We start from the raw sequence: 22,902 nt of genomic DNA on the forward strand, positions 1-22,902 counted from the left end.
CTCTACCCACCCCCACCCCCACCCCCTCAGCCCACCCCGGCCCCCTCCGCAGGGCTGGGAGCTGCTGGCTTTGCTTTTCTACTCCTTTGCACTGACTTTGGCTACAAAAATAGGTGAAAAAACAAAAAAATAACTACAAAAAACAACCAACACCCCCACCCCCACCCCCCCGGGTGGCGCCCCCCCCACCCCCCACCCCGGGGGGGGGTCCCAACCATTTGCCTTTTTATAAGCGGAGTTATTTAACTATTAACGGACTTTTTTGTGCTCTCCCCCCCCCTTTCCCCCACCCCTCACCTCCCCCTGTTATTTATTGAGCTGCTTAGTTTCTCTTTTTATAACTCTGGACACCCCCACCCCTCTGCCCCCCCCCCCCAGCCTCACCCCTCACCCCCCCCCCCTCAAAGGCTCACTTGAATCTCTGGGCCTGGCTGGGCTCCTGGCTCAGTGCCCGTTGAAGCAAACCTCAGATTAGGTGCTAAACCCCCCCCCCAAACTCCCTTCCCCCCTTCCTTCGGCTGTGACCCCCCCCCAAATCCCCGTGCCCCCCCCCAAATCCCCGCGCTGGGCAGGGGGCCGCTGCACCCTGAGCTTTGGGGGATGCTGGTGGTGATGCTGCAGGGCCAGGCCCGGGGGGAAGGGGGGAGTTTCCTTCCTGGGGTGTTTGAGACCCCCCCCCCAAACTCCTGTGGGTCCTGCCCCGTGGGGGGGGGGTGGGGGGGTCTCCATCGCAGCAGCGTCACAGTGGCGAGCTCCGTTCCACTGCTGGGGTCTCCCCTTCCTCCTCCTCCTCTTCCTCCTCCTCAGCACAGGCCAGTATCTCCAGCCCGCTCTGCTGCAGGACCCCCCCCCCGGGACCCCCCCAAAGCCTTCCCGGGCCAGTTGCCCCCCCCCAGGGATTGGTGGGGGTCTCGGTCCCACAGCTCTTGCTCGCACGGTGAAGCCGCAGCGGCACCAGCAGTGAGACCCCCACCCTCTGCAGTGCCCCCCCCCCTCCCCAGTCTTCAGGGGGTCCAAAAGGGGGGGTGGGACATGGGGGGGGCATCTGCCACCCCCTGCCTGAGCCCCGGGGGGGCTGTCTGCAGCGTTCAGCCCCCCCTGACCAAGCCCCCAGGCCTGGGGTGGGCTCAGGGCAGGTCACTGGTGGCCGCCTGGTCTTGGGGGTGAAACCCCCCTGGAATAGGGGCTGGGGGGGGGGGGGGTGCTGGAGCCGGGACCCCCCCCCAGGACAGGGGCCCGATAACCAAAACCAAACCCCAAACCCATCGCCCACCCCTGCCAGGAGCCGCCTGTCACCGGGACCCCCCAAAACCAGGCTGGGGAGGGGGTGTTGGGGGGTGTTCCTGCTCCCCCCCCAAAGGATGGACATTCCCCCCCCCCAGAATGGACCCCCCCCCCCCCCCAGGATGGACCCCCAGCCGCCCCCGGGGTCCCCTGAGGTCAAACCAAAGGCTGTTCCTTTTCTACACGACCACAACCACCTCACGGGGCAGCAGCTCCGTCACCCCCATCCCCATGGAGGGGGGGGGGGGTGGTGTTGCTTCTCCCTCCAATCCACTTAATTTGGGGGGGGGTCCCGGTTCATTCTGGCAGTTGGGGGGGGCTGTTTGATTTTGGGGAGCCTCCTTTCCCCCTGCCGTGTGTCTGGACCCCCCCCCACCCCCTCCCCAAGCGTTCAAACACCCCCAAAAAAGGGGGTTCCAAAGCTTGGGGGGGGGCAGGAATTGAGGGGGGGGGTCTTTTGGATTTTCCATCTCTCTCTTTTTATTTTCGGGGACCCCCCCCCTTTATTTTGTTGGGGGTTCCTCTGAGAGTCTCTCCACCAAGCCCAGGGGGGTGTTGGAAGCCCCCAGGGCCGCTTTACTCCTGTAAATATCTCTATTTTTGAATCAGATGGATGAAGAACAAAACGAGGATGTGCAATACCCCGACCCCCCCCCCCAAAAAAAACACCCCCCCCCCCCCAATTTCATCCCCCCCCCAGCCCCTCCCTAACGAGTTTCATGGGTCCCTCGTTAATGGATTTGCTGTTGTCTTTGGGTTCCCCCCTTTTCTGTGAGGTCAGACTCGCGTTTGGATTACAAAGAGACACCAACACCCCCCCCAGACCCCCCCCCCCAGCCCCCCCAGACCCCCCCCCGGACCCCCCCCGGAGCTTTTGTACCTGTAAGATATTGTAATTACCTATTTGTGTAACGAGATCTCTACTGTAAGTTTTGTACTGTACTGGCTGAAGGTCTGTTATAAATAAACCGAGTAATTTAACGGCCCCCCCGCCCCCCCCCCGCCTCCTGCTCGGGGGGGGGTGAGGGGCGGCGACACCCCCTCTCGGGGGAGGGAGGGGGAGGGGGTTTGGGGGGCTGGGAACTCGCAGGGACCGGGGATTGGGGAGGCGCTGGGGGGGTTGGTGGGGAACTGGAGGGGGTTGTGACTGCCCCCCCCCTGCCCGCCCCCTGCAGGGATTGGGGAGGGGGAGGCACTGGGGGTATTGGGGGGCGCTGGGACCCCCCCCACACAGTCAGGGATGGGGGAGGTATTGGGGGTTTGGGGGGCGCTGGGATCCCCCCCACAGTCAGGGATGGGGGAGGTATTGGGGGTTTGGGGGGCGCTGGGACCCCCCCCACAGTCAGGGATGGGGGAGGTATTGGGGGTTTGGGGGGGCTGGGACCCCCAGGGATTGGGGAGGGGGAGGCACTGGGGGTTTGGGGGGCGCTGGGACCCCCCCCACAGTCAGGGATGGGGGAGGTATTGGGGGTTTGGGGGGGCTGGACCCCCCAGGGATTGGGGAGGGGGGAGGCACTGGGGGTTTGGGGGGGCTGGGACCCCCCAGGGATTGGGGAGGGGGAGGCACTGGGGGTTTGGGGGGAAACTGGGGGGCACTGTGAGCCCCCCCTCGCAGGGATTGGGGAGGGGGGAGGTATTGGGGGAGCTGAGACCCCCCCCAGGTATCGAGGGGGACACCGAGGGGTTGGGGGGGGGGTGCCGGGAGTCCCCAGGGATCAGGGACAGGGGAGACCCTGAGGGTTTGGGGGGGGACTGGGGGGAACGCGACCCCCCCCCCGGGATTGGGGAGGGGGGAGGCAGCGGGGGGTTGGGGGGGATTTGGGGGGGGGGGGGGAGCTGGGATCCCCCCCCAGGGATCGAAGGGGAGACGCCAGGGGGTCGGGGGGGCTCCGGGGGTTCCCCTGGGGTTTGGGGGGGGGGGGGCGGGACCCCCCGTGGGCCGCCCCGTGGGGGGGAGACACGTGACCCCCGCGGACTACAACTCCCAGCGGCCCCCGCGGCGCGCGCGCGGGGCGGGTGACGACACGCGCCGCGCGGGACGCCTCACAGCGCGCGCCGCGCCCGGCCCCTCCGCCAGGGAACAAAAAGTAGTCCCCCCGCGGCCGCCGCCACCCGCCCCCGGCCCCGGCCCCGGCCCCGCCCGCCCCGCTCCCGCCCCAGCCCCGCCGGCGGGGCCGCTGCGAGGCGCCCGGGCTGGTTCTGCGGGACCGGGGCGGCGGCGGGGCGGCGGCGGAGGCGCTTCCGCGAGCGGCCGCGGTATATAAAGGCGGCGGCGCGGCGGCCGGACCTTCTTTCGCCGCCCCGGCAGCGACATGGTGAGCGCGGCGTGGCCGGGCCGGGGGGCCCCGGGGGGCGGCCGGGGGGGCTCTGGCGGGCGCCGGGGGGGACATCGGGGGCACCGAGCGGCGGCGGCGGCCCCGTGCGGGGCGGGGGGCGCTGGGCTGGGCGGCGCGGGGAGCGCGTCGGGCCTGTGTGGGGCCGGGGCGGGGGGGGGGGGGGGGGGGAGGCAGGGCCTGGGGGGCGTCAGGGGAGCGGGGGGGACTCGGCGGGGCTGGGAGGGGGTTTGGGAGGGTTGGGGGGACCAGGGCGGGTTGGTGGGCGGCTGGGGGGGCTGGGGGGGTGGGGTAGCCGGGAGGGGAGCGTGGGGGGTGCTCCGGGTGGGGGGGGGGGGGGGCGGTTCAGCGTCTTCCTCCCCCCCAGACGAAGAAGAGGAGGAACAACGGGCGGGCCAAGAAGGGCCGCGGGCACGTCCAGCCCATCCGCTGCACCAACTGCGCCCGCTGCGTGCCCAAGGACAAGGCCATCAAGAAGTTCGTCATCCGCAACATCGTGGAGGCCGCGGCCGTCAGGGACATCTCGGAGGCCAGCGTCTTCGACTGTGAGGCGGGGGGGCTGGGGGGGGGGGCAGCGGGGTCCCGCCTGTCCCCCCATGAACGGGGCTGGGCCCGTTCCCCCCGCCCGGATGCGGGATGGGGAGGGGAGCCCTGCGGCCCTCGGGTGTTTTGGGGTGACTGAGGGGGGGGGGCTGCTGACCCCCCCCCCCTCCCCTTTCTGCCCCCTGCTCCAGCCTATGTGCTGCCCAAGCTGTACGTGAAGCTGCATTACTGCGTCAGCTGCGCCATCCACAGCAAGGTGGTGCGGAACCGCTCGCGGGAGGCGCGCAAGGACCGGACCCCCCCGCCCCGCTTCAGACCCGCCGTGCGTACCTGGGCTGGGGGCTGAGGGTTTGTACCCTGCACACATCCCCCCGCCCCCCCTCACAGATCTGGCTGACCATCTCCTTCCCTTGCAGGGTGCTGCCCCCCGACCCCCCCCGAAGCCCATGTGAGGAGACTGTGGCTGAGCTGCCCCCCCCCTGGTGTGGGCTCAATAAAGGATCTTGCTCCCAGCCTGGCTCTGTGACTGTGGGGTGGGGGGTGTGCGCTGCTCTGGGGCTGGGGGAGGGAGTGATTGGGGTGATGGGGGGGCTCCCAGCCCCCTCCTGAGGAAGGGGGACCAGAGTGGTGTTTGCACTGGGGGTGGGGGGAGCTGGTGGGTCACTGTGCCCAGCTGTTCTATCCTGGTGTTGGGGGGGAGGAGGTGGGGGCCACACACCCCAGAGCTTGGAGCTGCCCCCAGTCCCCCCACTCTGTCACCCACAGCACTGTGGCTGCTCTGAGCATCCTGAATCCTGCCCTGGGCTGGGACCTGCTGGGGAGGGGGGGGAACCACACAGGTTGGGGGTGGGGGGAGATGCTGCTGCACCCACCCAGCTGCCCCCCAGCAGCACCAGGTGGTACCTGGATGGGGTGGGGGGGCTGTATTGAGACACACACACAACACCCCCCCACACACACCCCCTTCCCCTCCCTGTGGGGTGGGGGGGCTGTAATGGGACCGGCCCTTGGCTGTGCTGGGGCTGGACTTTCCCCTGGGAGGGGACAGGATGGGGCTGGGGGGGGGGGCACAGTGGGGCCAAACACTTGTCCCGAGGGTGGGTTGGGGGCGGGGGGGTCAGGCTTTACCTTGGGGGGCTCTGGGCGGGGGCACAGCGGTGCCGGGCTGCACCTGCGGGGGGCGACCTTTGCCCCCGGCGGGGCCCGTGTGGGGGGGTGGGCTCGGCCTTGGGTGGGGGGGGGAGAGCAAGAGGGTGGGGGGTGGTCTGTGCCCCGGAGGGGTTCCCAGCGCGGGGTTGGGGGGGGGGGCCGGTGCCGCCGCCCCGGGGCGCGGCGGGCGGGTCCTGGGCCGGGCTGCCCGGGGGGGGCCCCGCCCGGCCCGTCCCTGCCCCGGCCCGTCCCGCCCCGGCGGCCCCGCGCCAGGTGCATTCCCCCCGCCGCGCCCGGGCACGCCGCAGCCGCCCGGCCCTGCGAGCCGGCCCGCGGAGAGGAGCCGCGATGGACCGGCCCCGGCCCCGGCCCCGGCCCCGGCCCCGGGCGCTGCCGCCGCCGCTGCTGCTGCTGCTGCTGCTGCTGCTGCTGCTGCTCCCCGCGCCCGGCTCGGCGCAGGCAGGTGAGCGGCGGGACCGGCGCTGGGACGGGGACCGGGGCTGGGACGGGGCTGTGCGGGGGCACCGGGCACCGGCGGCTGCCGGAGCCGCTCGGGGGTCCTGGGGCGGGGGGTCCGGGCGGGCTGCGGGGGTCCCATCGCGGCGGCTCCGGTGGCTCCTTCCCCCCGAAGGGGCGTCCCGGGACCCTCCGCCCCGACCCGGCGCTGAGGCAGCGGGAGGGACCGGGACCGGCAGAGCCCCCCCCGGGCTGCGGCTCGCTCGGGACCCCGGGGGTCGGTTCCCCAACTCCCCGGGAGGCTCCGTGTCCGCCCCCGCTTCCCCCCCCGCCCCCCCCCCTCCCCGGGCAGAGGCACCTGCGCCCCCCGCAGCTGCCGGGGCTATTTTGGGCTGCGGGGTCGGGACCCGGCGATGCCGCCGGGACCCCGCGGGGGGACCCTGGGAGGGGACCCGATCCCCAGACCCCCCCTTTCCCCCCCCCCCATCTCCCAGTGCCCCGTCCGGGCAGCGCGGCGGCCGCTCCCGGAAGGGCCGGGCGCACCCCGGGGTTGTTTTTCAGCCCCGCACGGGGCGGGTGGGACGCCGAGGTGGGGCCGGCGTCGCCCAGGTGTGGGGGTGGCACCCGGGGGGCGCGTCCCGACCCTCGGCGCCTTCGCCGCACCATGTGCCGCCGGCGACGCCTCGAGCGGGGGCCGGTTTGCGGGGCCGGGGGTCTGTCCAGCCCCCCCCCCAGCACCCGTGGGTGCCCCGTTTCCCCCCCCCCCGCCCCCTCCCAGTGCCCCATCCCCATCCAGAGCCCCTTTTGTTTGGGGACGGGCCGGGGCCCCGCGCGCACAGACCCCCCTTTGTGCCGCAGGCCAGGAGGTTGCGTCTGTCTGTCCGTCCGTCCCGTCCCACACCGGCCCCTCCCCGGCTCCCCAGGCCCCCTCTGGGTCCCCCGGCTCTATTCCTGGCGGCGGGGGCCGGGGGCCGCGGCGGCACGCGGCAGATAAGAGGCGACGTTCCGGAGCTGCCAGCGGGACCCGCTGATAACGTCCCGTCGCCGCGGTGCCGGGGGGGGGGGGGCCCGGCCCTCACCCACCTCCCCTGGGCAGGTGCACCCCGGGGTCAGGCGCCTGTAGCCCCCCCCGTGCCTCGGGGTGTCGGCAGCTGGTGCTGGGGGGGGTCCCGGCTCTGGGGGGACCCTTTGAGCGGCTGCGAGCGACTCGCTGGTGTCACCCCCAAGTGCCACTTGTCCCCGGCCATGGGGCTCCCGCGGGTTCTGGGGTGTGTGTGTCCCGTCCCCCCCCCCGAGCAGGTTCCAGTTCCCCCCTTGTTTTGAGGGGGTCCCGGCTCCCCCCTCTCTGGGCCCCTCTGTGCCCATCCCCGGGGCATCGGGGCTGGGGGCCGAACCCCAGTACAGCTGGGACCTTTTTATAGCCCCTTCCCTGTTAAAATAGCTCTGGCTGGCGGGGGGGAGGGGAGAGGGGGGGCACAGGCTGGGGCTGGGGGGGTTGTGCTGGCCCCACGCCCCTTCCCATGTGTGCACCGAGCTGCCCGTTCTCTGCAGCCACCCCCAGGAGGGGGCTCGGGCCCTTCTCTCCCCCACACCACGGCCACACAAAGCTGCCATTTACCCACCCCTGCCCCCCCACCCCGCACCCCCCGTCCCCCTGTGCCGGGGCCTGAGTCACGTCTGCGCTGGGCTGGGGTGGGGGGGCCGCGCCCCGCTCTGCCCCGGGGGGTGCTGGCTCTCCCGCCGCTTTCGGGGGGCTCGGCCTCCCCCCGTCCCGCTCGCCACAATCGCCCCTTTGTGCGGCTGCGGGGAGGGGGCCGCATCCTGCCCCACACACAAAGGGGCCCTGTCCGGCCTGGCGCAGGGGGCCGGGCGATCGTTAACCCCGGGGTCCCCTTAGCACCCACCACACCCCCTCACGCCCCCTCCCCCAAGCTCTGGGGGTGCATCCAGGGGCCCCCCCACTCCCCACTACCCCAGCCCCAGGCCTCGCGGCGGGCTGGGCCGCGCCAGCGCCCGGGTCCGAAGTCCGGGCCGTGCGGGTGTGCCGGTGCCGTGCGGGGGCCATGCCCGCGGCACCCGCCTTGCGCAACCCTTGCCCGGCCGGTTTGGGTGCCCTGTTGGGAGCGCAGGGTGGGGGAGCATCGTCACACACACCCCACACACCCCCCTTTCCTCCTCCCCCCACCACCACCCCCACAGGGACTGCGTGGGGGGCTCAGCTGTGGTGGGACGGGGACACTGGGGGGGCACCAGTATGGCCAGTGTGGTTGTGGGGGACATGGGGGGGGCACCAGTATGGCCAGTGTGGTTGTGGGGGACATTGGGAGGGGGCATGGCCAGCACAGGGGGACACGGATGGGAGCGCTGAGGGGGGGACACGCTTGTGGGTGGGGAGCTGTGGGCATTGGGGGTGGGGGGAGAGGGACCCTCGAGCCCCCTGGGTGGTGGTGGTGGGTGGGGGGCCATGGGGAGGGGCTGCGGTGGGTGACGGGTGCTGCACCCCCAGTGTGCGCGGGGACCCTGAACGGGCTGAGCGTGACCGGGGACGCCCAGCACCAGTACCGGACGCTGCAGCGGATGTACAACAACTGCGAGATCGTGATGGGCAACCTGGAGATCGTCCTCATCGACCACACGCAGGACCTCTCCTTCCTGCAGGTGGGGGCTGGGGGGGCTGGGGGGGCGTGGGGAGGGTGCTGGGACATGATGGGGCGTGGAGGGGGACGTGGGGGGACATGGGGGGGACACAGAAGGACACGGTGGGACATGGGGGAGATGGTGAGACGTGGATGGATGTAGAGGGGGGACGTGGAAGGACGTGATGGGACATGGATGGGGACACAGGGGGACATTGGAGGGGACATAGAGGAGATGGTGGGACACAGTGGGACATGGAGGGGGACAGGGCAGGACATGGAAGGGGACATGGGGAAGTTGGTGGGACATGATGGGATGTGGATGGGGACATAGGGGACAGGGAAGGGGACCCAGAGGGACATGGTGGGACATGGGGAGATGGTAGGACACAGACTGACGTGGAGGGGGACATGGAAGGACCTGATGGGACATGGGGGGACGTGGAGGGGACATGGGGAAGATGGTGGGACATGATGGGACATGGATGGGGACACAGGGGGGATGTTGAAGGGGACTTGGGGGACATGGTGGGACATGGTGGGACATGGAGGGGAACTGAGCAGGACATGGAAGGGGATGTGGGGGGACATGGTGAGACATGGGGAAGATGATGGGACATGATGGGGACTCATGGGGGACATGAAAGGGACACAGGGGAGATTCTGGCACATGGAGGAACACGATGGGACACGGGGGGACGTGGAGGGGAAGCGGGCGGGACGCAGGGGGGAGGTGACAGGCCGGGGAGGGGGACAGGGAGGGACACACAGGGGGGGGGGCCCGTGCTGGCTGTGGTGACACTCTGCTGCCCCGCAGACGATCCGGGAGGTGACGGGCTACATCCTGATCGCCATGAACGTCTTCTCCTGGCTGCCGCTGCAGAACCTGCGCGTCATCCGCGGGACCCAGTTCTACGAGGAGCAGTACGCGCTCTTCGTGCTGCTCAACTACAACCCCAACACCACCCACGCCCTGCGCCACCTCGGCCTCAACCAGCTCACAGGTGGGACCCCCTCGCCGCCCCCCAGCCCCAGCGAGACCCCCCCCTCACCCCCCACCCCCACCCCGCTGTGCCGGGCCCCGTCGCGGGGCGTCTCCGTGGTCTCCATCCTGGGGCGATGGTGTCACGGTGAGGGGGTGGCCCCTCGCTGTGGGGCTGGTGGAAAGAGGGGGTCACAGCCCCCCCGTCACCCCCCGGCCCTGGCCCTGTGTCCCCCTCCCCAGAGATCCTGGCCGGGGGTGTTTACATCGAGAAGAACGCGCAGCTCTGCCACGTGGACACGGTGGAGTGGAGGGACATCATGCGGGACCCCCGCCTGGAGCCCGTGGTGGGCGACAACGGCAAGGCCTGTGCGTGAGGGGGGGGGCACATGGGGCAGGGCTGGGGTGGGAAACCCACCCCCCCCCCCTCCTCCCTTCTCCCTTCCTTCCCCCGGCTTTTGGGGTGACCCCGCTGCTCCCCACAGGCGCCCCGTGCCACGAGAGCTGCGGTGGGCACTGCTGGGGACCCGGCCCTGAGGACTGCCAGAAGTGTGGGTATTGGGGGGCTTGGGGAGGGGGCTGGAGGGGGTTGGATCCCCCCCCCTCACCATCCCCTTCCCTCCCCCTCCCTGCAGTGACCAAGACGATCTGTGCCCCCCAGTGCAACGGGCGCTGCTTCGGGCGGGCGCCCAACGAGTGCTGCCACGAGGAGTGCGCGGGGGGCTGCACCGGGCCCCTCCAGACACACTGCTTCGTACGTGGGGGGGCGCCGGGCAGCTCTGTCTGTCTGTCTGTCTGTCCGTCTGTCTGTCTGTCCCCTCACACCCACCTGTGCATCCCTCCTCCCATGCATCCATCTGCTCCCCCCCCCATCTCACCCAGGGAAGGGGCTTATTCCTCTGTGTGTCTGTCCGTCTGCCCCCCCAGCCCAGGGTGGGGTGTCTGTCTGTCCGTGTGTCCATCTGTCCATGGGATGGGTGCTGGGTGATGCTCTGTGCAGGGCGAGCCAGGTCCCTGTGTCCATCCGTGTGTCCATCTGTCCATGGGATGGGTGCTGGGTGATGCTCCCTGTGCAGCGTGAGCCGTGTCCATCCCCGTGTCCGTGTGTCCATCTGTCCATGGGATGGGTGCTGGGTGATGCTCTGTGCAGGGCGAGCCAGGTCCCTGTGTCCGTCCGTGTGTCCGTCCGTGGGATGGGTGCTGGGTGATGCTCCCTGTGCAGCGTGAGCCGTGTCCATCCCCGTGTCCGTGTGTCCATCTGTCCATGGGATGGGTGCTGGGTGATGCTCTGTGCAGGGCGAGCCAGGTCCCTGTGTCTGTCCATGGGATGGGTGCTGGGTGATGCTCTGTGCAGGGCGAGCCAGGTCCCTGTGTCTGTCCATGGGATGGGTGCTGGGTGATGCTCTGTGCAGGGCGAGCCAGGTCCCTGTGTCTGTCCATGGGATGGGTGCTGGGTGATGCTCTGTGCAGGGCGAGCCAGGTCCGTGTGTCCATCCGTGTGTCTGTCCATGGGATGGGTGCTGGGTGATGCTCCCTGTGCAGCGCGAGCCAGGTCTGTGTGTCCATCCGTGTGTCCGTCCATGGGATGGGTGCTGGGTGATGCTCTGTGCAGGGTGAGCCTGGTCCATGTGTCCGTCCGTGGGATGGGTGCTGGGTGATGCTCCCTGTGCAGCGCGAGCCGTGTCCATCCCGGTGTCCGTCCGTCCGTCCCGCAGGCCTGCCGGCACTTCAACGACAGCGGGGCGTGTGTCCCGCTCTGCCCCCAGCCCCTCATCTACAACAAGCTGACCTTCCAGCTGGAGCCCAACCCCGACACCAAGTACCAGTACGGCGGCATCTGCGTCCGGAGCTGCCCCCGTGAGCTGGGGACACGGCTGGGGGGCTGGGGGGGCATGGGGGAGGCACTGGGGGTCTCAGTGTGGGGGTCTCACCACAGGGATCTCAGTGTGGGGGTCTCAATGTGGGGGTCTCACCACAGGGATCTCAGTGTGGGGGTCTCAGTGTGGGGGTCTCAGTGTGGGGGGTGTCACCATGGGGGTGTCACCATGGGGGGGTCTCACCGCAGGGGTCTCACCGTGGGGGTCTCACTGCAGGGGTCTCACTGCGGGGGTCTCACCATGAGGGTCTCACCGTGGGGGTATCACCGTGGGGGTATCACTGCAGGGGTCTCACCGTGGGGGTGTCACCATGGGGGTCTCACCGTGGGGGTCTCACCATGGGGGTCTCACTGTGGAGGCGTCACCATGGGGGTCTCACCATGAGGGTCTCACCGTGGGGGTCTCACCGTGGGGGTCTCACCATGAGGGTCTCACTGTGGGGGTCTCACTGCAGGGGTCTCACTGTGGGGGTGTCACCATGGGGGTCTCACCACGGGGGTCTCTCCCCAGACAACTTCGTGGTGGACCAGAGCTCCTGCGTCCGCGCCTGCCCCAACGACAAGATGGAGGTGGAGAAGAACGGGCTGAAGATGTGTGAGCCCTGCTCGGGGCTGTGTCCCAAGGGTAGGGGCTGGGGGGGGTCCCGGGGGGGCGGGGGGCAGCTGGGGGGTGTGTGGGATGAGCCCTGACCACCCCATCCCGCAGCCTGCGAGGGCACCGGCGCCGGCAGCAAGTACCAGACCGTGGACTCCAGCAACATCGACACCTTCGTCAACTGCACCAAGATCCTGGGCAACCTGGATTTCCTCATCACCGGCCTGGAGGGGTGAGCTGGGGGGGGGCTGGGGAAGGGGGGCTGTGCTGGGGCTGGGGGGCAGGGGGCTGCAGCTCCCCCCCTCGCCCCCGGCTCTGGCTCCGCAGGGATCCCTGGCGCAACATCTCGGCGCTGGATCCCGAGAAGCTCAACGTCTTCCGCACGGTGCGGGAGATCACGGGTGAGCGCTGGGGCTGGGGGCCGGGCACCGGGACACCCCCCACCCCACCCTGGGACCCCCCTGGCCCGGCCAGCCTGACCCCCCAGCCCCCTCCCCGCAGGGTACCTGAACATCCAGTCCTGGCCCAAGCACATGCACAACTTCAGCGTCTTCTCCAACCTCGTCACCATCGGGGGACGGAGCCTCTACAAGTGAGTCCTGGGCCCCGTCCGTCTGTCCTGTGTCAGCCCGTCCCTGCAGCCCCATCGTCCCCTGGCCGTCCATCCCCATCCCTGTGTCCCCCCATCCTTGTCCCCCCGATTGTCCCCAATCTGTCCAGCCCCGTCCCTGTGTCCTGCGGTCACTCCCCATCCCTGTCCCCCCCATCATCCCCCCTCCATCCAATCCCAACCCTGTCCCCCCCATCGTCCACTCTTCATCCATCACACATCCTTGTCCCCCCCATTGTCCTTCCTCCCTCCATCCATCCCTCCCTCCCTCCATCCATCCATCCCTTCATCCCTCCATCCCTCCATCCATCCATCCATCCCCATCACCCTCATCCATCCCCATCCCTGTCCTCCCCATTGTTCCCCCCACTTCATCCATCCATCCATCCATCCATCCATCCATCCATCCATCCATCCATCCATCCATCCATCCATCCCCATCCCTCTCATCCATCCCCATCACCCTCCATCCATCCCCATCCCTATCCCCCCATTGTCCTCCATCCCTCCATCCCTCCATCTCCCTGCCTCCTCCCCATATCCCCCATCACCCCCCATCCCTTCATCCCCTCACCTTTTCCCAGTTACCCCCCACCCCATCTCCATGAGCACCCCCATCCCACCCTGGGTCCCCCCCCCCCAGGCCCTGACACCCCCTCCCCTCCGTCCCCTCCCCGCAGCCGGGGTTTCTCGCTGCTGATCATGAAGAACGAGAACGTGACGTCGCTGGGGCTGCGCTCGCTGCGCGAGGTGAGCGCGGGCAGGGTGTACATCACCGAGAACCGCCGGCTCTGCTACCTGCACACGGTGCAGTGGGCGGCCCTGAGCCGCCGCCGCGCCGACCTCGACATCCGCAACAACAAACCCCGCGGCAAATGCGGTGAGCGGCCCCGGGCTGGGGCTGGGGGGGTGTGGGGGGGGGTACGGGGACCCCCAGGCTGAGCCGCTGCCTGTCTGTCCCTGCAGAGCAAGAGGGGAAGGTGTGCGACCCGCTGTGCTCCAGCCAGGGCTGCTGGGGCCCGGGCCCCGCGCAGTGTCTGTCCTGCCGGCACTACAGCCGCCGCGGCGTCTGCGTGTCCACCTGCCGCTTCACCCAGGGGTGAGGGGGGCACGGCTCACCCCAGGGGGTCGGTGTTGAGGGGGTGGGGCGCTGGGCCCTGCTGTGGGGTGAGATATGGGGTGAGCTGAGGGGGGAACCATGGGGGGGAGCTGAGGGGGGGCCGTGGGGGGAGCCCTGGGGTGAGTCATGAGGTGAGCTGAGGGGTTGAGCTGAGGGGGGAGCCCTGGGGGTAGCTGAGGGGGGGAGCTGTGGGGTGAACTGGGGGGCAGCCGTGGGGTGAGCCATGGGGGGAGCTGTCAGGGGAGACAGAGAAGCTGTGGGGGGAGCGATGGGGGGAGCTGTGGGGAGAGCTGAGGGGTGAGCCGTGGGGTGACCTGTGGGGGGAGCTGTGGGGTGAGCTGGGGGGCAGCTGTGGGGGGCAGCTGTGGGGGGAGCTGAGGGGGGCTCCAGTGACGCTGCCTTGTCCCCACAGGGAGACCCGGGAGTTCGCCCAGGGGGGCGAGTGCTTCGAGTGCCACCCCGAGTGCGAGCGCATGGAGGGGAACGTCACCTGCAACGGCTCGGTAGGGCTGGGGGGCCTTGGTGGGGGGCCAGGGCCAGGGGGATGGGGACAGGGGGATGGGGACAGGGGGACGGGGACAGGGAGAGGGACAGGGACGTCCCTGGGGTGTCCCTGGGGTCCTCACACCTCCGCGCTTCGCAGGGCGCCGACACCTGCACCCGCTGTGCCCACTACCGCGACGGCCCCCACTGCGTGGAGAGCTGCCCCGAGGGCGTCCTGGGCGAGCGCGGCCCCATCTACAAGTTCCCCGACGCCGGGCGCGAGTGCCGGCCCTGCCACGAGAACTGCACCCGCGGGTGCGTGGGGGGCCGGGGGGGCACGGGGACCCCCCGCGCCCCGGCTCACCCCGCTGTGTCTCTGCAGGTGTGTGGGGCCGCTGCTGCAGGACTGTCTGGGGGAGGCCCTGCCTGTTGCCAGGTACTGGGGGCTGGGCTGGGCTGTGCCACACCGTGGCCTCGTGTGCCGTGCTGTGCCACAGTGTGCCGTGCTGTGGCCTTGTGTGCCACACCGTGCCAGGCCGTGCCCTTGTGTGCCATGCTGTGCCATGCCATGGTCTCATGTGCCACACCATGCCATGCCCACATGTGCCACACTGTGCCATGCCATGGCCTCATATGCCATACCATAACATGCCCTTGTGTGCCACACTGTGCCCTGCCCTCATGTGCCATGCCATGCCATAACATGCCCTCGTGTGCCATGTTGTGCCATGCCATGCCCTTGTGTGCCATGCTGTGCTGTGCCCTGCCCTCATGTGCCATGCCATGCCCTCATGTGCCACACCATGCCACACTGTGCCATGCCCTCATGTGCCACGCTGTGCCATGCCATGTCCTTGTGTGCCACACTGTGCCACACCATGCCCTCATGTGCTGAGCCCCACTGTGCCACACCATGCCCTCATGTGCCACGCTGTGCCATCCCATGCCATGCTCTCCCATGCTGTGCCATGCCATGCCCTCATGTGCCACGCCGTGCCATGCCCTCATGTCCCACGCCGTGCCCTCATGTGCCACACCGTGCCACACCGTGCCCTCATGTGCCACGCCATGCCCTCGTGTCCCACGCTGTGCCACCTCATCCCAGGCCATGCCCTCGTGTGCCGGGCCCCGCCGTGCCCGTGCCGCCGGCGTGCCAGCCCCGCAGCAGGCGGTGCCATGGGGCAGGTGTGGGGAGCAGCGGCTGGCCAGGCCCTGCTCAGCCCCGTCCCCTCCGCACCCAGGAAAACCCCGACGGTCATCGCCGTGATGGTGGTCGGGGGCATCTTCCTCTCCTGCTCCTGCGGCCTCCTCATCCTCCTCTACTGGCGGGGCAAGAAGATCCAGAAGAAGCGGGCGATGCGGCGCTACCTGGAGAGGGGGGAGGTGAGGGGACGGCCCTGCCCAGGGGGTCACGGAGCTGGGGGGAGCTGGGGGGAGCCCTGGGGCTGCGGGGAGGGACCCTTGGGACCCATCCCCAGCTCCATCCCTGGCTGTGCCACCCCGTTCCCACCCACCCCCATCCGTCTGTCCCTCCCACCCACCCATCCCCACCCCGTCCCTGCCCCCCAGAGCCTGGAGCCGCTGGACCCCAGTGAAAAAGCCAACAAGGTGCTGGCCCGAATCTTCAAGGAGACGGAGCTGAAGCGGCTCAAGGTGTTGGGCTCCGGCGTCTTCGGCACCGTGCACAAGGTGAGCGGGGAGCTGGCAGGGACGGAGGGAGGGAGGGAGGGAGGGAGGGAGGGAGGGAGGGGGCTCAGCCAGGGCCCAGCACGGGGCTCACGGGGACACCCCGTCCCCTCCAGGGCATCTGGATCCCTGATGGAGACTCCATCAAGATCCCGGTGAGCATCAAGGTGATCCAGGACGGGAGCGGGCAGCAGTCCTTCCACTCCGTCACCGATGTGAGTCTGGGGGAGAGGGATGGGGTGGGGATGGGGATGGGATGGGGATGGAATGGGGATGGGGATGGGATGGGATGGGATGGGATGGGGATGGGGATGGGGATGGAATGGGGAGGGAATGGGGATGGGATGGGGAGGGAATGGGGATGGAATGGGGATGGGATGGGGAGGGAATGGGGATGGGATGGGGATGGGATGGGGTGGGGATGGGGATGGGATGGGGAGGGAATGGGGATGGGATGGGGATGGAATGGGGATGGGGATGGGATGGGAATGGGGATGGGAATGGGGATGGGATGGGGATGGGATGGGGATGGGGCTGAGGAGGATGGGGATGGGAATGGGAGGAGGAGGATGGGGATGGGGAGGATGGGGATGGGGATGAGGACAGGATGGGGATGGGAGGGGCTGGGGATGAGGAGGACGGGGATGGGATGGGGATGGGGATGGGATGGGGATGGGGATGGGGGTGGGATGGGAGGAGGAGGATGGGGATGGGGATGGGGATGGGGATGGGGATGGGGATGGGGATGGGATGGGGTTGGGGACAGGATGGGGATGGGGATGGGATGGGGCTGAGGAGGATGGGGATGGGGCTGATCCCACAGCCGATGCAGTGCAGGGTTGGGGGGGTGGGGGGGGGGGCTGATCTCATGCTGACCCTCTCCATGTCCCCCCCCCCGTCCCCCCCCCCAGCACATGCTGGCCATCGGCAGCCTGGACCACGCCTACATCGTGAGGCTGCTGGGGATCTGCCCGGGGCCGCAGCTCCAGCTGGTGACGCAGCTGCTGCCCCTGGGCTCCCTCCTGGACTATGTGCGCAAGAACCGGGACGGCATCAGCCCCCAGCTGCTGCTCAACTGGTGTGTGCAGGTGGCCAAGGTGAGGCCCTGGGGATGGGGAAGGAGGAGGGCGGGTGGGTGGGGGGTGGGTGCCCCCCGCGGGGGACCCCCCGCGGGGGGCACCCACCCCCCACCCACCCGCCCTCCCCAAGCCTGCTGACCACCCGTGACCCACTGACCACCCCCCCTGTGGCCCTTCTGAGCACCCCACACAGCCACACTGACCCCCCCCCCCCAAGTCCTGATGAGCCCCCCCATGGCCCCACTGACCCCCCCCACTGGCCCCCACCATGGCCTTTCTGACCCCCCCATAGCCCCACTGACCCCCCCCCTACTGCCCCCCCCACCATGGCTCTGCTGACCCCCCTGGTCCCACTGACCCCCCCCCATGGCCCCACTGACCCCCCACTACCCCCCGATGGTCCCACTGACCCCCCCACCCCACAGCCCTGCTGCCCCCCCCATGGCCCCGCTGACGCCCCCACTGACCCCCCCATGGCCCTTCTGACCCCCCCACGGCCCCGGTGACCCCCTCCTGGTCCCACTGACCCTCCCAAGGTTCTGCTGACCACCCCCCCCCAATGGCTCTTCTGACCCCCCCCATGGTCCCACTGACCCCCCCTGGTCCCACTGACCCCCTCAAGGCTCTGCTGACCCCCCCCACCATGGCCCTTCTGACCTCCCCATGGTCCCACTGACCCCCCCTGGCTCTGCTGACCCCCCCATGGCCCCACTGACCCCCCCATTGACCCCCCCATGGCCCTTCTGATCCCCCTGGTCCCACTGACCCCCCCAAGGCTCTGCTGACCCCCCCCCCCCATGGCCCTTCTGACCCCCCCCATGGCCCTGCTGACCCCTCCTGGTCCCACTGACCCCCTCAAGGCTCTGCTGACACCCACCCCCCCCCCATGGCCCTTCTGACCCCCCCCCGGTCCCACTGACCCCCCCCATGGCCCCACTGACCCCCCCATTGACTCCCCCATGGCCCTTCTGACCCCCCCCGGTCCCACTGACCCCCCCATGGCCCCGCTGACCCCCCCTGGTCCCACTGACCCCCCCTGGTCCCACTGACCCCCTCAAGGCTCTGCTGACCCCCCCATGGCCCCGCTGACCCCCCCCGGTCCCACTGACCCCCCCCCGCCCCCCAGGGCATGTACTACCTGGAGGAGCACCGCATGGTTCACCGCAACCTGGCCGCCCGCAACGTGCTGCTCAAGTCGCCCAGCCAGGCGCAGGTGGCCGATTTCGGCATCGCCGACCTGCTCTACCCCGACGACAAGAAGTACTTCTACAACGAGGTCAAGGTGGGTGCTGGGGAGAGGGGGGGGTTCCCCCATCCTCCCCCATCCTCCCCCACAGCCCTGGGGCCCCCCACTATGCCCTGAGCCCCCCCCCCTTTCCCTGCAGACCCCCATCAAGTGGATGGCGCTGGAGAGCATCCACTTCGGGAAGTACACGCACCAGAGCGACGTGTGGAGCTACGGTGAGCTCAGAGCCCCCCCCCCCCAGCCCCCCCGCCCCCCCCTGCCTGCCCCCCCCCCGGGCTGATGGGGGTTGTGGCCCCAGGGGTGACGCTCTGGGAGATGATGACCTTCGGCGCTGAGCCCTACGCCGGCATCCGGCTGGCCGAGGTGCCCGACCTGCTGGAGAAGGGGGAGCGGCTCTCCCAGCCCCAGATCTGCACCATCGACGTCTACATGGTCATGGTCAAGTGTGAGTGGGGGTCCTGGCCCCGACCCCAGCCCCAGGAGGGTCCTATCCACGGCTCTGAGGGTCCTGCTGCTGGCCCCAGCCCCGGCCCCAGGAGGGTTCTGGCCCCATCCTGTTCCCAGGGCATGGTCCTGGTCCTGTCCCCTTCCCCACAGAGGGTCCCTGCTCCTGTCCCCATCCCTGTCCCCATCCCCAGGAGGGTCCTGTCCCCATCCCCATCCCTGTCCTCTCCCTGGCATGGTCCTGCTCCTGGCCTCATCCTGTTCCCAGGGCATGGTCCTGGTCCTGTTCCCCTCCCCAGGGAGGGTCCCTGCTCCTGTCCCCATCCCCAGGAGGGTCCTGTCCCCATTCCCATCCGCAAGGGTCCTGTCTCCATCCTCATCCCCATCAGAGTCCAGTCCCCAGCCCCATCCCCATCCCCTCCCCAGCACGGTCCTGCTCCAGTCCCCATCCCATCCCCAGGGCAGGGTCCCAGTCCCATCCCTGTCTCCATCCCTGGAGCATGGTCCTGGAGTCCCCCTCCCCAGGGAGGGTCCCTGCTCCTGTCCCCCTCCCCAGGGAGGGTCCTGTCCCCATCCCTGTCCCCTCCCCGGTGTGGTCCTGCTCCTGTCCCCATCCCCAGGAGGGTCCTGTCCCCATCCCCATCCCCATCCCTGTCCCCTCCCCAGCATGCTCTTGCTCCTGGCCCCGTCCCATCCCCAGGGCATGGTCCTGCTCCTGTCCCCTTCCCCAGGGAGGGTCCCTGCTCCCGTCCCCATCCCCCTCCCCATCCCCGGGGCCGGGTCCCAGCTTTCAGCCCCCCCCTCGCCCCCTCCCCAGGCTGGATGATCGATGAGAACATCCGTCCCACCTTCAAGGAGCTGGCCAACGAGTTCACCCGCATGGCCCGCGACCCCCCACGCTACCTGGTGATCAAGGTAAGCCCCCCCCCCCCCAACCCCCCCCTCCCCAACCCCCCAGCCCAGCCCCTCACCTCCCACCCCCGGAGCAGGAGAGCGGCGCCGCGCTGCCCGCCGAGCCCCCCACCCTCAGCGACAAGGAGCTGGATGACATGGAGACGCTGGAGCTGGAGGAGGAGGAGGAGCTGGACGTCTCCTTCGGCCTCACCACGGGGCTCTACCCCCAGCGCCCACGGGGCTCCTGCGCCCGGGTGAGACCCCCCCCCACCCCGAGTCCTGGGACTGGGGTTGGGGGGGGGGCTCCCCCTGTGCATTTGGGATGTGGGGACCCCGCTGTCCCATCGTCCCCTCTGAGCCCTGGTGTGACCCATGGTGGGTGGGGGGGTCACAACACCCCCCTCAAGCTGGGTGCCAACCCCCTGCCCCCCCCCCCCCCCAGAGCCCCAGCCTGCTCAGCCCCCCCGCCGGATACATCCCCATGAACCAGCCTGGCCTCGGCGGCACCCGCCAGGTACCGGGGGGGGTGATGGGGGGCGATGGGGGGTGACTATGGGGTGCCAGGGTGGGGGTAAAGGGGGTGGCTGGGGGGGCAATGGGGACAATGGGGGGTGACTATGGGATGCCAGGGCGGGGGGGGGGGGGGGGGCAAAGGGGGTGACTGGGGAGGTGATGGGGGATGATGGGGGGGTGACTATGGGGTGCCAGGGCAGGGGCAAAGGGGGCAGCTGGGGGGCAATGGGAGGTGACTATGGGGTGTCAGGGCATGGGGGAGGCAAATGGGGTGGCTGGGGGACAATTGGGGGATGGTGGGGGTGACTATGGGGTGCCAGGGTGGGGGCAAAGGGGGTGGCTGGGGGGCGATGGGGGGTGACTATGGGTTATCAGGGCATGGGGAGGGGCAAAGGGGGCAGCTGGGGGATGATGGGGGGTGACTATGGGGTGCCAAGGCAGGGGGGGGACAAAGGGGGGGGCTGGGGGACGATTGGGGGATGATGGGGGGTGACTATGGGGTGCCAGGGCAGGGGCAAAGGGGGGGTCTGGGGGGTGATAGGGGGTGACTATGGGTTACCAGGGCATGGGGGGGGGCAAAGGGGGTGGCTGGGGGGCAATGGGAGGTGACTATGGGGTGCCAGGGCGGGGGCAAAGGGGGTGGCTGAGGGGCGATGGGGGGTGACTATGGGTTATCAGGGCATGGGGAGGGGCAAAGGGGGCAGCTTGGGGATGATGGGGGGTGACTATGGGGTGCCAGGGCAGGGGCAAAGGGGGGGTCTGGGGGGTGATAGGGGGTGACTATGGGTTACCAGGGCATGGGGGGGGCAAAGGGGTCGGCTGGTGGAGGTGAAGCAGTGTGTGTGTGTGTGTGTGTATGTGGGGGGGGTGGGTCATCAGGAGCGACCCCCCCACCCTGAGCCCCCCCTGTCCCAGGGCGGGGGGTGCCGCCCCCCCCGGCGCAGCCGCCAGGAGTCTCTGGGGCGCACGGTGTCCGAGTCGTCGGAGGGCCGGGGCACGGCCTCGGAGCTGGACCTGGCCGAGGGGGGGTCCCTCTCGGGCAGCCTGTGCCGCAGCCTCCGCTCGCGGGGGGACAGCGCGTACCTGTCGCAGCGGGAGAGCTTCCCCCCCCCGCCCCCCAGCACCGAGGGCAGCGAGGAGGATGCCAACGGCTACGTCACCCCCAGCTGCGCCGGGCGGGGTGAGGCTGGGGGGGGGCTGGGGGGGGCTGGGGGGGTCATTTGGGGGTGCAGGTCCTGTCTGGGAAGGGTTTGGGGGGGGGTCCGTTGTATAGGACTGGGGGTGCTTGTTCTTGGGGGGGGGGGGCATCCCACAGGATTTGGGGTTAAAGGGGTGGGGGCTGCTGGGGGGTTGCTGGGGGTGGGGGCAGCGTGTTCCCAGGGGTACCCCCCACCCACTGCTGCAGGGTTGGGGGAGGATCGTCTTTTAGGGTGTGTGTAGGGGGGGTGAAGCCCCCCCACCCAGCTAAGACACCCCCAAACCTTGTGACCGGCCCTGGGGTGGGGAGGGGGCTGGGAGGGTGGGGGGGGCACCCACCCACAAGCCTGGGCACTGGGGGGGGGGCGGTCCTGGGGGGGGTCCTGGCCACCATCTCACCCCCCCCACCCCCCAGATCCGGACCCTGCCCGGGGCTCGGTGCCGGAGCCCGAGGAGGAGGAGGAGTACGAGTACATGAACCGGCGGCCGGGGGGGGGCCCGGGACCCCCCCCACCCCGTCCGGCCTCGCTGGAGGAGCTGGGCTACGAGTACATGGAGGTGGGGACGGAGCCGGGGGCCGCCCCCGGAGCCCCCCCGGGCCGGGGCCGGCCGGAGCGGGACTCGGAGGAGGATTACGAGTACATGAACAAGCAGCCGCGGCTGAGCCGCTCGCTGGGCAGCGCCGGGGGGGCGCAGGGACCCCGGCCCGACGGCTACACCGACATGCGGCCGGGGGACAGCGGCCCCGGCGCCGAGGGGGGGGCGGCGGAGCAGGGCTACGAGGAGATGGAGGCGGTGCTGGCCCCCCGCTGCCCCGGCTGCCGCGGCCCCCCCGCGCCCCCCATGAAGCCCCTTCGCAGCCTCGAGGCCTCGGACTGCGCCTTCGACAACCCCGACTACTGGCACAGCCGCCTCTTCGCCAAGGCCGATGCTCAGCGGACGTAGGGGACCCCCCCGCGCCCCCCCCTTCCCGTCCCCCCCCCCCCGCCTGCCGCCCCCCGGGGCTGTTTACACTGGATATGAAGGATCCCCCGAGGGGCGCGAGCCGAGGCTGCGGGGGGCAGGGGAACGAGGGGGGGGGGGGGGTCGTGTCGCCCCCTCCCCTCCCGACGTCCCCTCACCCCCCCCCCCCCCCAAGCTGCTCCCCGGGAGCGCCGGGCCGGCGCCTGCCGGGGGGGGGGATGGGATGGGGGGGGGGGGCTCCGGGTCCGCCCGTTCTTCGCTGCAACCGGACGCTTTGGGGGTGCTGCCCCCTCCCCCTTCGGGGGGTGTCCCGGGGCGGGTCAGGGGGTCCCAGCCCCGACCCCCCCCCCGGGCGCGCGGGTCGCTGCGCGTTTGTAAATGCTGAATAAAGGACGTTTTTTAATCAGGTGTGACGGGGGGTACGGGGGACATGGGGGGGGGGGATGGACCGGGGGGGGGTTTGGGGCGGGGGGGGGATGGACCGGGGCGGGTTTGGGGCGGGGGCGGGGGATGGACCGGGGAGGGTTTGGGGTGGGGGGGAGATGGGGTGGGGGGGGATAGGCCGGGGGGGGGTTTGGGGCGGGGGGGGATGGACCGGGGGAGGTTTGGGGCGGGGGGTGGACCGGGGGGGTAGGGGGGGCACATGGGTGGGGGATGGACCGGGGGGGTTTGGAGTGGGGGGTGGGGTGGACCGGGGGGGTGGAGGGGGGCACATGGGGGGTGCTGGGACCGGGCGGGGGGGGCTGCTGTGGGGGTAGGAACCAGAGGGGGGGCTGGGGGAGTGATGGGACCGCGCGGGGGGCTGAGGGGGAT

General features: G+C 70.3%; 2 protein-coding genes across 2 annotated transcripts; both read left to right on the top strand.

Annotated features, from left to right (window-relative positions):
• Window positions 1-3,472: 3,472 nt before the first annotated feature.
• On the top strand, window positions 3,473-4,678 carry RPS26 (ribosomal protein S26). Its single transcript, XM_084277372.1, has 4 exons — window positions 3,473-3,599; window positions 3,985-4,162; window positions 4,352-4,482; window positions 4,577-4,678. Exons 1-4 carry the CDS (start codon window positions 3,597-3,599, stop codon window positions 4,610-4,612), a joined length of 348 nt encoding a protein of 115 aa, XP_084133498.1. The 5' UTR covers window positions 3,473-3,596; the 3' UTR covers window positions 4,613-4,678.
• Window positions 4,679-5,657: 979 nt separating this feature from the next.
• On the top strand, window positions 5,658-22,201 carry ERBB3 (erb-b2 receptor tyrosine kinase 3; the record flags this gene model as incomplete). Its single annotated transcript, XM_084277187.1, has 28 exons — window positions 5,658-5,772; window positions 8,272-8,423; window positions 9,219-9,405; window positions 9,627-9,752; window positions 9,869-9,934; window positions 10,019-10,137; window positions 11,099-11,240; window positions 11,771-11,884; window positions 11,966-12,086; window positions 12,182-12,255; window positions 12,356-12,446; window positions 13,145-13,344; window positions 13,431-13,563; window positions 13,997-14,087; window positions 14,228-14,382; window positions 14,450-14,503; window positions 15,309-15,450; window positions 15,637-15,756; window positions 15,870-15,968; window positions 16,665-16,850; window positions 17,959-18,114; window positions 18,218-18,293; window positions 18,377-18,523; window positions 19,340-19,437; window positions 19,512-19,670; window positions 19,859-19,930; window positions 20,845-21,109; window positions 21,542-22,201. The coding sequence occupies 28 exons, from the start codon at window positions 5,658-5,660 to the stop codon at window positions 22,069-22,071; spliced, it is 3,990 nt and encodes a 1,329-aa protein (XP_084133313.1). The 3' UTR covers window positions 22,072-22,201.
• Between the last annotated feature and the right edge of the window lie 701 nt (window positions 22,202-22,902).

This window comes from Gallinula chloropus, assembly GCF_964237585.1.
Source record: "Gallinula chloropus genome assembly, chromosome: 31".
NCBI classification, from domain to species: domain Eukaryota; kingdom Metazoa; phylum Chordata; class Aves; order Gruiformes; family Rallidae; genus Gallinula; species Gallinula chloropus.